This window comes from Cinclus cinclus, chromosome 2 (genome assembly GCF_963662255.1).
Source record: "Cinclus cinclus chromosome 2, bCinCin1.1, whole genome shotgun sequence".
Lineage (NCBI taxonomy): Eukaryota > Metazoa > Chordata > Aves > Passeriformes > Cinclidae > Cinclus > Cinclus cinclus.
Genome location: NC_085047.1, coordinates 108,990,212 through 109,004,677, shown reverse-complemented (window position 1 = coordinate 109,004,677; position 14,466 = coordinate 108,990,212). Strand labels below are relative to the sequence as shown.

At 35.0% G+C, this 14,466-nt stretch overlaps 1 protein-coding gene across 1 annotated transcript in view; it reads left to right on the top strand.

Annotated features, from left to right (window-relative positions):
- CFAP47 (cilia and flagella associated protein 47) overlaps window positions 1-14,466 on the top strand; it is a 260,595-nt gene that overhangs the window by 16,716 nt on the left and 229,413 nt on the right. The window contains exons 14-21 of the mRNA XM_062488108.1: window positions 38-254; window positions 924-1,168; window positions 2,146-2,276; window positions 3,402-3,524; window positions 4,898-5,029; window positions 6,221-6,298; window positions 6,852-6,996; window positions 8,543-8,637. Of these exons, the coding sequence (XP_062344092.1) occupies window positions 38-254; window positions 924-1,168; window positions 2,146-2,276; window positions 3,402-3,524; window positions 4,898-5,029; window positions 6,221-6,298; window positions 6,852-6,996; window positions 8,543-8,637 (1,166 nt within the window). The remainder of the gene's footprint in view (window positions 1-37; window positions 255-923; window positions 1,169-2,145; window positions 2,277-3,401; window positions 3,525-4,897; window positions 5,030-6,220; window positions 6,299-6,851; window positions 6,997-8,542; window positions 8,638-14,466) is intronic.

Genomic DNA, 14,466 nt, shown 5'->3' with positions numbered 1-14,466 from the left:
CTTTAATGTTGGGCATCTTATTTCTTATATAATTTAGGTCCTTCTACTATAGATTTTGGTGATGTTTGTGTGTATTCTACAACAACCAAAGAGCTGCACATCATAAATAACTTATCAGTTCATATTTGGATACAAATGGAGATTGAAGCTGTGGAATTGCAGGAGACATCTCCATTGTCTCAGGTCGTGCCTCCTCTGACAAAAACTCATGTTCCAGTTGTGTTTGAGACAACCACTGTTGGAATGTTTAAAACGTAAGGATTTTTATGTTTGTCTTGATTTGCACATTTCCTTGGCAGTAGTAAAATTTATTAAAAAAAATCACCTGGCTAATTTTAAAGTGTAATCATTATAATTGCTAATGGTGTATGCTCATCTATGGTGACATTGCAAAAATCGATGCAGTTTTATGTTGCAGAATTTTCCTAGGACAATACTGTTTCTTGTGGTTTCTTTTTTTTTTTTTTTTTTTTAAACCACAAACAATAATGTGTCCTGTGAAAAGCCTGATGTAGCTAGAGTTGCATCAGGGAACAAAGTTTGCTATTATGGTGTATTTACTAGGAGAAATTTTTATGGAAAAAACTCTTCTCTTTGAAGCCTAGCATTGCACCACTTGCATCCATGCTTAGGTCTTTTAATGCAGCTTATGGGAAAATGTACAAAGCCTGCTGGCATGAACTCTGTTTTCTAATATTAAAATGACTGTGGGAGGCTGATCATCCTTTAGGACAGTCTTCACTTCTGACATGATTTAAGTAGTATGCAGAACAATTGCAAACTTTTGACAGTCTTAACTGTGTGCTCACACTCAGTTTTTAAGTGTTTTCTTGCTAGTGGTTGTATTTCATTTAAAGTTTACTCTGACTGTAACATAATGAATGAATCACAATATTGAGATTATATATATATTTATGTTACAGCTCTTTCAGTTACAAAATAAACAATCAACACATTGGACATGTGCTGGTAATTGCACATGTAATGCCTATTGAACTTCAGCTGTCTACAAGGGAACTGATTTTGAGTCCTGTTCCTGGCTGCCTGGCAGGCACAGAGTTTAGGAAAACTGTCAGGGTGTGCAATCCCAGAAACCATCCTGCTGGCTTTACTTGGAGACCTGTGACTGGAGATAGAAAATCTGCATTTACTATAAAGCCAACCAAAGGTATGCTGTGGAAATACAGGGTGTGTATGTATATGTCAACAGTATTAAATATGACAAACATTTAGCTGATGCTGTAAACTATATTTTTAGATTTCTGTCAATTATCAGTGTGTCCCAAAAGCAGTATCAGGTCACAGCTTAGCACCACTGCAGCATTCTCTGTGTAAGCCCTGCCCTGAACGCATGCTCAGCCCAGCTCCCTGCTTCCATGCCCAGCCAGCAGTGCTTGTGTAAACATTTCTTTCAGCATGGATTGCTGACATTTTTCAGGAGTGGGGCAGCAACATCATACAGCTCATCAGGATAGAAAATATTCCAAAAGCACCGAATGAAGCTGCTAAAAAGTTGATGAAGTTTGAGTAACATAAATGGAATTCAGTCTGGGATTAGTGTCTGCATTTGCATCATGAAACAGTGTTTGTTGGATGTATGTACACTTTTTGCAGTGTAAAAGGGACCTTCTTTTACCTTCTTCTCTTTGAAAGGTAGTATTCTGCAGGGTTATATTGGAGGTCCAATACTAAAGAGCAAACTGCTAACAATATTGGATTTGGTGTGCTCTGATTCTTGAGAAAAGGTATTTCTGCTAATACAAATTCAGACTCAATTGCAAGCAAAAAAGTGTATAAGATCTTTCCTCATGTTGCTGTTCAGCAAGAAAGATAGTTTGTTGATTTTTTTTTTTTGTTTCTGTTTTTAATGTTGACTACTAGAGTAATTAATGACTAAAAGTACCAGTAAACTTTGAGTGTGTTTTACTGCTGGTTACTAATACAGAGATTATGCAATGCTCATGGGAATCCAAGACCTAATTTTACTTAATTCATCCGACTGTTACATCTGCAAAATGTAGGCTTATATTCAGTAGTAGAAGGTCATTTCACTTTTATGTGCCTATGTTATTTCTAATTATACAATATAATTTGACAGTTGTACATGTGTATGCTACAACATCTAAATTATGTACATATATTCAGGGTTTGTGGAGGCCTATAGTGATGTGGAGTGTGAAGTTGTTTGGCATCCAGGGTTCAACACTCCAGAAACAGGACAATTCATCTTGTGTGTGCGCAAAGGAAATTCAGTTGACTTGAAATGTTCTGCAAAGGTAACTATTCATGTGGCAGCTTTAGAGGAGAAAAATGGGTGGATTTCTTTAAACAAGTAGTACTTTAAATATATTTCTGTTCTAATATATTTTTGCATTAAAATACTTTAATTTCATATGGCTTTTACTTGACAAGTTTAATTAAAGAATATGCTCCAAAGACTTGATGAAGAAGCAAGGCAAAGTCAATTTACTATTTCTTGTTTTTGATTATATTCTCCCTTTGGTATCACAGCTTAGTGGTCCTAATATATTATGGACTAATTACTGTGCTTGGCTTGCCTAGTTTGACTGAACAAGGGTTGACAGGTGATCTGACAATTTTTTAGATACATGCTATTTATTAAAGGAATAAAAATCTAGGTGTGTGTGGGAATGTATGTTTCAGAGTTTCAAGGTACCAACAGGCTCTTAATTTAATTTTGTGTTGTTATTTGAACATGATATTTGAGAAGCATTGTTCTGGGTAGTCTTCTAAACAGTGACATTCAGCTTTGGTTAGTTATTTGTTGTCTTATGTTGCATACCAGGGAATATGAAGAAGAAAGACTTTCTTTTTTTCACTCTATTATAATGGCTACATGTTCTAGAACTTTTATTGGGAGCCAAGAAAACTTTTCCCTTTCTTTTGATGAGCCTGGGATTTTGTTTCTATTTGGTTTGATTTTTGTTTTTGTTTTTTCCCCAATAGCTACTTTTCTTTTCTTCCTCTTCTTTTGAAGTCTTGGAAGTTTGCCATATGTAAACCAGGAAGTGTGTAAATTAGAATATTTGCATTTCTAGTGCTATTAATATCTCTGAAATGTCTTGTCCTGATCACATATTTGGAGTTAATGGAGTTTGTGCTGTTAAATTAAATTTAATTAAAATATTTTTATTGGTCTTGAAATTAGTCCAGAAATATCTGTATGGTTGGGTCTGTGCAATTTGAATCTAGATAAGTTCAGTACATTGAGTAAATCTTGTCTCACACTTAAGCTGTGTTTTCCTATTTGAATACTTCCAATTTATGTATTTCCACAACTATATTAGCTCATTATGTAATAAAATATAGGCTGAATTAGTTATTTGTACTTAGGAATATGTTATATTTTTTTTTTAATCTGTCTCTCTTTTTTCTAATAGTTTGGTACTGCCAAAGTTCAGTTTATCACTCAAAGTATATCCTTCACTCACAGTCCAATTGGTTTCACTACTTGTAAGACAGCCAGTATTCTAAACACAGGATACAACCATGCATACTTCCAAGTAAGAGAAAATTATTTCTAGCACACTTACTTCCTTAGGTTGGGGATCAGAGGGGAGTTAATTTTACCAGATCATATTATGTTTTTGTGTTTTCAGTTATTAAATATGCACCTATTTAGGTTTTTGTGATGTATTCTGGAGAAAATATATGGATGTAAATAGGAATTCTGTCCCTCTGTCAAATTTGCACTGATGGGTAGATGGGACAAAAGACAAGCAAAGTGGTGATGGCCTAAATGGTTCCTTCAGTTTCCTGAGAGCCAGGGGTGAGGGTAGAACCTCATTTTGGGGTACCCTATGGAAAAGCATTTATTGGATGTTTTCCTGCACTGAGAGACAGAGCAAACTGGCTGGTCATCCTACCATGCTGCCCAGTCAGTGCATGCAGGGACCCAGAGCAGTCACAGCACATGGATGACTTTGCTAAACCAGCATCCAGGGGCAAGAGGGGCTGTGCAATGAATTGAAGAAGGGATGAGATGGATGCCAGAGTAGGTCAAGACATAATACACAGAGTAGTAGGAAACCTAACCTCATTAGTTTTGCTGATCACAGGATAATTGCTGTATTTAGGAAAGGAAAATAATTTAAATTAAAATCCTCAGAGTTTTTTTTTTTTTACTGTATTATTACAATACTGAGAAACATGTTCATTTTTATTTGTACCAGATTTGTTTTTCATTAACTAAGCACTGAATAACAAGTAGTACTGTAGCCTTGGAGGCTGGGTCTGAAAGAATAAAATCAGCATAGCCAGTAACAAACAAACAAACATACCCAGCCTTTTTAGCCTCCAGGATTACTCTTAAGCCAAAACCTAGCTGATTGGTCTTGGTCACTATCACTTGTGTAGTTATGCTTTAAAAAGCTATGTTAGGAGTTAGAAGAGAACAAATTCTTTTTTGTCTTTGCTAACTTTGTGAGCGAACTGAGTATTTACTTCTAATATTATTACTGATATATACAGAATTGGGGTTTTGTGTTCCATCTTAGTGTGAATGTCAAAAAAGAAGTGATGGATTTATTTGCTACTGAAAAAACTGTTTTGTAGAATATTTTGAAGACTTGCTAGATAGAAAAATTTAATATTGATAACTTAATGTAAACAACACAAAACTCAGAGCTCCCAGTTTCCAATTGGTGGCAGAAATTATTTCATAGTAGCAACTGACAGTTAGAATTAGAAATCTGTTACTTAATTTTGTGTACTTGCATTTTTCCCCAAACTTTCGACTCCAGATTAGCATTATATGCTATGAAGGTTCTCTTTGTAAGAATAGAAAATCTTTATGATAGATATATTGGTACAAATAAAACAACAACAACCAAAACAAATAAATGCAAACATCTTTTTCTTGTTTGTGTTTGTGAAGGTTCTTGACTCAAACCCACTGCCTGGAATGAAAATCACCCCCTCTGAAGGAGTGATACCCGTGGGAGGCGTTGCTGATCTCAAAATCTCTTTCACTCCAATGTCATACATGAGTTTTGATAAAAAAGTGGAGGTATTTCAAAACTGGAAGAACTTTGTCTTTTAAGTGTTATCCTGTGTGTTTGTGTGTATGTTCATTCACCTTTTGGATTTTATTTCCAGTGTTCTAACGCTTTTTAAGGATAAAGTTTTCTTGCAGCAGATCATTACTGCTGTGACCTATTCTGGCTTTTTATTTGTCTCAGCCCTGCTCAGAAGTATAAAAGCAGCCTCTCAGTTTGAGTTGATTATATTGTACCACTGACAAGCTGTTGGAAGTAGTGTGTAATTGTTCTTTATGAGATAACATAGACATACCTGCACTTTTTGTAATCTATAGTGAGGCAGGATTGGAATACTCTAATGATTTTAATTTCATGACTTCTTTATGTGATTTTCTCAGAGATGGCTCTGCCAGTAGATTTGCTGTGATAGTAGGTGTGCAATAAATATGTAACATTTTGTTTTATGCATGCCTGCTTCCTGAGATAAGTGAGATTTAGAAAAAAGACGCTATCAAGGGCCTGAACTTTGCTACCATTTCTGACTGATCCTGGATTCACCATCTTCTGGGGCTATTTATATTACCCTTGTTAAACCTAGTATTCATTTATTTTTTTCAATTTTTACAACAGATTTAATATTCCCCAGAACAATAGTGTCTGCCTTGTACCAGCACTTCTCAAGCAATGTGTGCTGTATTTACACATTCCAGTCCTCACAACTGCTGAACACAGACTTCTCCTGTTGGAAAAAAAGCTGCTCATTCTACTAACACAGCCTCCTGCAATATTATTTTTGTCTGCAGAATTGGGGAAGACTGGTCACTGGTCTTTCTTACAACTTTGGGTTGTGTTTCTTAAGTTTGTTTTTGTTTTTGTTCTGTATTTTTAATTAACAGCTATATCTGTCCCAGATGTGCTAGGCTACAAACACATGATTTGAAGCCACGTCACTGGAGTCTGTATATATATGTTCCAGAAAATGAAGGCATTTACTTTATCTCTTCATATTTCTGCAGCAAAAATGCATTATATTATAAGGGCAGAGTTACTTTCCTATTTTCAGTGTAATTTATACTGACTCTCTCCACTCTGTATCTGTGGGATAGGGTTGGGTTGGATTTTTTGTGTTAAACTTTTTTTCATGTACTTAAGACAGATTTGGTGAGATAGTTATGTTAAAATGACCTTGTCCACAATCCTGGTGTTATCCCTTCACTTAGGTAGCAGTGAGGAATGCAGCAGAACTCACGCTTAGGATTAGTGGATTTTCAGAGATCACTGAAATAGGCATTGATGTGGTAAGTGTGAAAAAAATTGTAGTGATTGGTAAGATTGGTTAAGTATTTTGGTTTATCTAGGTGTCAAAATGGCTCCTCTCTACTTTGTGTTTTTCATTTCTTCTTAAATTAACTTCCCAAGAAAATTATCAAAGAGATGAACTTAGGAAGATATATTAAAACCCAAATGTGCATATAACAGTTACACTAAAAGATTGCTGACAGCTTTAGTTTTTTGAACTTGACAATCTGGAATAAGTATGGTAAAAGGGAGAGGATTTCTTAAAGTAATTATAGCAAAAAATACAGTAAAAGGAAAAGTCACTGCTCTGTTTACTGAATGTTGAAAACTTTTCTGGTAGTGTAACTGGACTTGATCTTCAATTCTAAACTCTTCTATTTTGTGTCCTGAAAAGATTTTAAAGATAAGGGTTATATGAGACTATTGGTTAACCAATACTGTGTTATAAGTTGTGTTATAAATTGTGAATCTTGCACAACTGTATTTTTTCACACTATGTTCAATTATACATTGCACGGTTCTTTGACCCATTTTTCTTCTTTAAACTTACAGAAAATATTTGCATATGGCTCTGTTAATGTTGGCGCTACAAAATCAATTCCATTTTTGCTGCAGAACAAAGGACAATCGTGTACTAGAGTGGAGTTTGATCTTTCTGACTATAAGGAGTTTAAATTGAAAACTGAAGACAATTCAGGTATTTGGTCTTGCTATATCAGAATTTTCATTAAATAAAGAATTAATAATTCTGAGAGAAAATCTGTCAGGCCACTCCTGGTAGCCAAATTTTCTGATAAAAGAAAGCCCAAAGCAATTATTTTACAAGTGTTGCTTAATATAAATTAAGAGGAGACATTTTGGTTTGCCTATAAGATGACATTTGACAAAAATAAATATTTGGAAAATATCAGGTTGCCTATAGATTTTTTTCCCCAATTTCCCCCCCATAGTTGCTAAGATATAATAAAAAAAACTGAATACCCTCTCACCAGTGAAAATAAAATATTAAAAAACCCAAAGAAACAAAGCCAAACAATTGTATTAATTTCCTATTCATGGACTCATGCCCACTTTTTGACAATGTTTACCCTTTGATTATTTCTTCACCATTATAAGGGTTCAGGCTTTTCTTTTTCCCAAAGGGACAGGGTGTCTGCAGGTTGGGTGACAGGGCCTCTGTTCTGCATGAATGCTCAACTCTGGAGTTAATTGGGGCAGTAGTGGAATTCAAGTCTGTTTTGTTTGGTAGAACTAGTGCAGATTCATATCCTGCACATTGTTGCTCATGGTTTTCCTACTTCAATCAGACATCTCCTGGGACATTCCACCATCATTATTTACTAGAGAATTTTGCAGGGACAAGAGGCCTTATAAGCAAAGCTGCGAAGTCAGGAAATCAAGACTCTTTCTTTTGCAAGACAGTATTATAAAATTTAGTTGTATTTTTATGTTGACCTATATGTGGATGATGTAAAAGAATGGTATCCCAAAATTTGAAGGGTTTTCTTACCATGTGGTGCACTTAAAAGAGAAGGGAAGGTGGGGGCTCCTAGTCAGTCATCTTGGAAAAAACTATAAGGCTCTTTACAACAGACAAGCAGCCAGCATGGGATCAGACTCATTGCACACGATCTCTGCATCAGAGTTTGTGCTTGAAACCAGTGTTGTGACATCTAGTCAGGTTCAGTACTGAAATGGTGAATACTGCATGAATACTCTTGGTGTTCCATGATGGATACTAATTTTGGAGGAACGTTTCCTTTGCTGGAAACCTGTACTCTGCTGCTACCTTAAAATTGAAGATGGAAGTCTGAAAACTGAAGTAAGCCTTACTGAAAATAAGGCCTTATTGGAAATGTAGAGTATGCCTAAAAGTAATTTAAACAAAACAAGTTTCAGCCAACTATTTTTATCCCTGTGGTATTAATTTATTATGTAAGTTATTTTAGCCTAACACTTTTATTCAAAGGTAAAGGACAATGTTGTTTTGATTTTTTTTTTTCTGAAATACTGTATTCTTCCAAATGAATAACTTCCATGAAAATTACTCATGAATAATATTGCCCAAAATTACCTTCAGAACCCTTACGGGAGATCCTATATTCCACTGTAAGTGAGAAATGCTTACCATGCAAATATGTAGATACTTGATACTGGGAATCACTTTGAAATACTGCAACTATTATAAAGCTGATATTTCATGCAAAGGCATCTGTAATTTGATTATGAATTTTGTTTGGCAGTGGTTGACCGTTCTCGTTCAAAGCCTTACTTGTATTCAGTTAACTTAAATGAAGTGTCGTCTGTGAAATGCTTCTTGACCTTTGCACCAGCAGAGGTAGGTTTATGGAACAGTGGTGATTAAGTTAATTAAAATCTGTGATAATTCTGTGGTGGGAGAATAGAGACTTTAGAGGAACATTTTAGTCTGTGCAAGAGACTTTAAGTGTTTGTATATACGAAGAAAACACGCTTTCTCCATTGATTAAAAATGGGCTAAACTTATACTGAAATGTCATACCACACACTCATGAAATCATTCAACAAACCAGCAGCCACCTTCTTTTTGCAGGTGTTCTCGCCTGAATTTTCAGATGACCAAGAAGCTGCAAATGTAGATGAGTTTTATTTGTCATAAAGATTGGCAAAGTTGCTTTCTGGTTGAGCTATTTGAGTGGAAAAAAAATGAAACTATGAGACTTTAAGTTACTTTTACATCTGAAAATTAGCATTTTATTTGCCGTAACTGTCAGTAGACAGTGCTCAAGTGAATTTTAAGTCCAACCCCATTGAAAAATGCTTGAGAAATTGAAAGTTTGGGGTTTCCCCATGTTTGGAGAAGAGTGAACTGCAAGAAAACCTAGTGTATGAGACCATAAACCAGTTTCAGAACAAGCAGCTGAGTATCATTTCTACAGCATATAAACCCATCTCATTACCTGCAGTTTTGCCTTAAAATTGAGTAACAGGTATTACGCATCTTGAAAGGGTCAGGAGTATTGTTTTTCCACCACCACCCACCTCCCACCTCTGCCTTCCCAGCAGTATAAAATGGAATTCCTTTGTTCAAAGCATCATTTAAATAATACTTGTATATTACAGGTTGTGTCTGATAACATGATTTTCTTCTGTGTACACATGGAGTGAGTTTATAGCACATACACTACTTTGAAATGATTTTTCCTGACAGAATATGAGTCAATAGATTTATAAAGAATTCCTTTTGTGGTATGGCAGGCCTTGACTTTAGGGAAAAGGAATAGTTTTCATATGTTTTTAAGTAGATTGACACTTCTAATACAACACTCATAAGCAAGGTAGTCAGGATTAGACTGGATACAGTGTCAGGAGAGCATGTAATTGTTTGCAAAATGGTACCTAGAGAATATAATGATTGACCTATAATTAAACTGGGGAAACTAAGCATAGGAAAATGCTGGCATTTTCCTTAAAGTAGGAAGGGTCAGTAATGGGAATACAGGATAAGATAATGCTCTTGGAATAATCTGTGTGTATGGCATTGCAGGTCACAAGCTGAACAAGAATTAAGAACTGAGACTTAACATACCAATAGGAATAATATTAATAAAGCAAGTAAAATCAGGGATGATAACACTTCAGCTGCACACTTCTACCATGTGGGATGCCATGTTTAAAAAAAGAAGTGGGACAATTCCACTTTGATAGAAAGTTCAATAGAAAGCATTGAAAAAGAGAAGAACTCAATTTCCCATTTTAACATTTGAGCTCCATTCCTATTTCCTTTCCTTGTCAAGTTACAGGATAGAATAAACGTAGAAATGTTGCTACTGACACTGCTCTAAATTGAAGTGACTAACAATATTAATATTTCTGAAGAAGGCTGATACAGTAGCTTGCTCTCTATGTTTAATTTAGCTTGTCACCTGAACATGATGTTCAGAATTGCTGTTCATTATTGATGAGCATGTCCAGGTGTCATATGATATTGGTGTACATTGGCTTAAGTGAAGATAAGGTTATGCCAGTAGGAAGTCTGCTTTAATTGTGTTATAAATTTGGAAAAACATTTTTTTCATTTGACAGGATCAGTTTTGTAACTGTTCTTGCCAAAAAACCCCCAAAACTAAACCCCAAACAACCCCTAAAAAACAGAACAAACCAAAAAAGACAGTAGAATATTGCACCTATTGATTACAGATTTTTTTTTAAATTTTTCAGATTCTGGGTCTAAGTGTGTTTCAAGTCTTAAGAACAAGTTTTGGCAAACAGAAATAACTTCCTTCAGAAATTAAGAAATAAAAACTTAAAAAAGGAAATTTTCTTGGGACCCCTCATAGCCAACCAATAAGTGTTGCTTTAATTAAATGTTTTTACATCAGTTTCCTTTTTACCTGTGTCCTCCCTTCGAAGTCCTTCTGTCTCCCTTTGCCCTTGGTTCTGGGTAAACTGGGTGCAGCCAGTGCTGCCCTTTTGCTTCCAGCGTGTTCCTGCCTGTTAGGAGCAGCTCAGTGCTGGGCAAGACATGCCCAAGGACCCTGGCAGCTTCCAGTCCAGGCCAGCACCTCTGAGCTGGTGCAGCACTGTCACAAGAGCACTGACTGATGTTAAATGAAATTACCCAGTGTGGCATGACTATAGGAAGCATCTGAAAGTCTATGTAGCCCCCAGGATGCTGTAGTTTTTCTTTCATTTAACTCCTGCAGAGTAGAATACTAATTAAAAACACAGTTTTGTTAAGGAAGTGATTGAGGTACCATCATCTCTTACTGCGATCAGAAACTCTCAGTAGTTACTGATTCTTAAAACATTTTCCTTTGGATCTGAGCTCTTTATTATTCTATCTCATCTATAGTCCCCTTTTTCTCAGCAGATTTATTTCCTGATTTTCCAGTTTTGAAAAAAAACCCCAAACCTCTAATCTCTGTATGTTGAGCTTCCCCTACTCAGGTTTCACTGTTACAAATGCTATTTCCTACCTCTCTGCACTTGATCAGCTGTTTCTCTGATCTCATCTCTGTTTTTTGCCACCTGCTCTTCCCTAGTTTACCTCCCAGCTGCTACAAACCTTCTGTATCCCATCACATTCTTTTCTGTCTGTCTTCTGGTTTTACTAGAACTTCCTGCTGTTGTAATCATTACTGACAATACTACTATATAAACTAACAAATCCCCACTATTCTGATACTTTCTTTTACAAAGTGGGTTCTAGGGCTAAGGAAAAGGAAAAATAATTCAGGAGCACTCCTAAAAACATAAAAAAGCATGAAATTATTTTAATGTACTTAAAAAATTTATTAAAGCTACTTGAATTATTCATGTTAGGTTGCAAGTAATTTAGTCTTGAATGCAGTCTTGAATTCTGCTAAAAACCCCTTCAGATCAACAAATATAGTACATATATAGGAACTTTGAAGAGCTGCTACAATTCTCACTAAAATATAATATGTATTAATACATGGGTCATCAAAAGATGCTCTTAGAGATGAAGTGTCTTGGATGCTTAATGTTGACACAGTTCCTTCAGGATTCTGAGTGAGAAAATGGAGTCCCATGCATTATAGATAAGGCTGGGATGTTGCTAAGACACAGTGTGGCTGTGCCTTGCTGGTATTCCAGTGTCTTTGAAGGTGTTAGAGGTGACACTCACTGCAGAGAGTTTAGCCTTACTGTTTGGTGGCTGTGAAAGTCAAGAGCTGTCAGTGAAAGCAATATTGATATCATCAAGATCTCTATCTTTCTATCTGTATCATCTGTATCTATCTGTGTTTCTCCAGGCAGGATGATCCCCTACTCAGAGAGGTCCTGCATGGTCTGCTGGGGAAAGCATGCAAAGCATAGTGACAGGAGTGTAGTACTTCAAAATGAGGGGTTTTTTTAATTTTATTGTCTTTAAATTTTATTTTATGTAAACCCTGCTGGAAAATAACAAATTCTAGCATCTTGGAAAAAAAAAAATGACAAAATGCACACAGCTGTGTAATAATGAAGCCTTGGAGTGCCTTTGATTGAGATAAATAGAACAAGTCACACCTGCCAGAGCTTATTGCTTAAGCTTGTTTTAGGGAAGGGACAGGTGGTTTGGTAAGGTTTTTTGTCCTTTTAAATGACCTTTTTTCCCTTTTTAAAAATGAAAGAACAGATTTGTCATGTATAAAGTGAATTCTGTGGAAAATCTGCAGCTGTGGAATTACAGGGTATTGTTGCATCATCTCTGACCATATACAAAGAAAAGATTTAATTTTGTTGAAGTGCTTTGAATGATGGCTTTGAACAGCAGTTACATTATCCATTGTGAAAGCTGCTTTTCTGTGATATAAATGAGGGGGTATGAAAGATTTCAGTATATCATAAGGAAAAGCTCATATTAAATTTGGGGGAAGGCTGAGAGTGAATACTGGATTCAGGTGCAGTACATAAACCCTTGGCTTTGCAGTTAGGTTTAAATTTGAATAGTACTAATTTTTTTCTAATGTACATTACATTTTGGCTCCTTGTATCCCTGCTGAATTTATGTGTTAGAGGTATAAATAAACTTTAAGGTCAACCTTTTCACAAATGCTTCAAGACACTTGAACAGTCTGCATGGTATTATATGATAAATGCAAGAGTAATATTATTTTTACAGATGTTTTAATATAATTTTAAGCAATAAATTAGCTTATTGATTTGCATTAAATTTCCTGGGAAGTTGTACTGTGAAAGAAAACACTGTAATTTTAGAGAGATGTCACACATACTTTGTTCTAAACAAACTGTATAATTTCTGAATTAGCAAACATTTTATTCAACCTTGAGGATATATGCTCTATTAGAATAATAATTGGATAATTATACTTTATGCTTTCTCAGATATACTATTGCCTTGGAATATTTAGTAAAGACAGAGATGAAGTAACTGCTTTGAAAGTGTTTTTTGGAAATAACAATACTTTTTTTTCTACTCTCAGATTGCCACCTGACAGCTGTGCTTCTATTTATTTTTGATCCATGAATTTTATGTAAAATACTATTTTATTTGTGATGTTTGGTGGGGTAGTTTTTCTCACTTTTATTTCTTGTCCTATACCAGATATTTATGGCCAAGGCAGGAAGCCATTCAGCCATGTTTGCTCCCCAGTGTTGAGCTCAAAGCTACCAATCTGTTCATATCAAACTTATTTCATAAATTGAGTTTTGCTAGCAGAGCTTTCTTAATCTGACATATTCTTTTTGACCAACAGCTTTTATTTATTAATTCTAGCAAAAAAAACCAACCAAACAAACAAACAAAAAAACAACAAAATTTTTTGAAATTAGTTTAAGATGCCATCTGAGTAAAAGTTTCCAATAATGTTATTTTTATTTGAAGAGTTGTTAACTTCTGGTTCTGCCTGACCGAGCATCCCTTTTTGGACATCCTTTGGAGATATTCCCAATGAACACACAACAAAAAGCTCCTTTGAATCACCTGTCTTTTTAAAGCTTCTTTTGAAATATCTTAATTCTAAGACCCTCAATCTGTAGATGATGCCTCCTTTCCAACCAACACCCACGCTCAATGTACATCAGGACAGGAAAAATGTTTCTTATAATGATACTAAGAAACAGGAGTATTTGTGAAAGAACTCTCTCTAGGCTGCTTCCTTCCTGCCCTTCCCATGTTCTCTGGTGTATGAAATTAAATGCAGCTTCAAGCAAACACCTCAAGAGATAAGTAACTATTAAGTTTTCTTAAATTATCTAGAAAGCAAGGATAAGTCCAGTAACAGTCTAAGGATTTATTTATTAAAATATTGTAATTACTTTTTAAAAGTATGTAATCTTGCAGAAGAGGGAATTTTCTATTACGGAGTTTGAAAAATGAAAAATTAATCATAAAGAGTTTTTTTAATATTTATAGAAAGAAACATAATGATTCTACTTGAAAAGTGGAGACCTAATAACTGAAATGAATTTTAAATTCTGTTTCAGCAATATGTGTATATGTATGAATTATAATCCGATTTCTACTTACATAGAATTTTTTAAATGATTTTTAATTTGTAATGTGGTTTACATAAGGTGCAGTTAATGTATGAATAAACTAAAAGATCTATGATTTGTTCTCAATTATATAAATACATTTCTATTCTATGAGTTATATTGGCTCTGAATTTGTACCATTGTACTTCATAGCCCAATAAGTTTTCAGTGAACATCATGATCT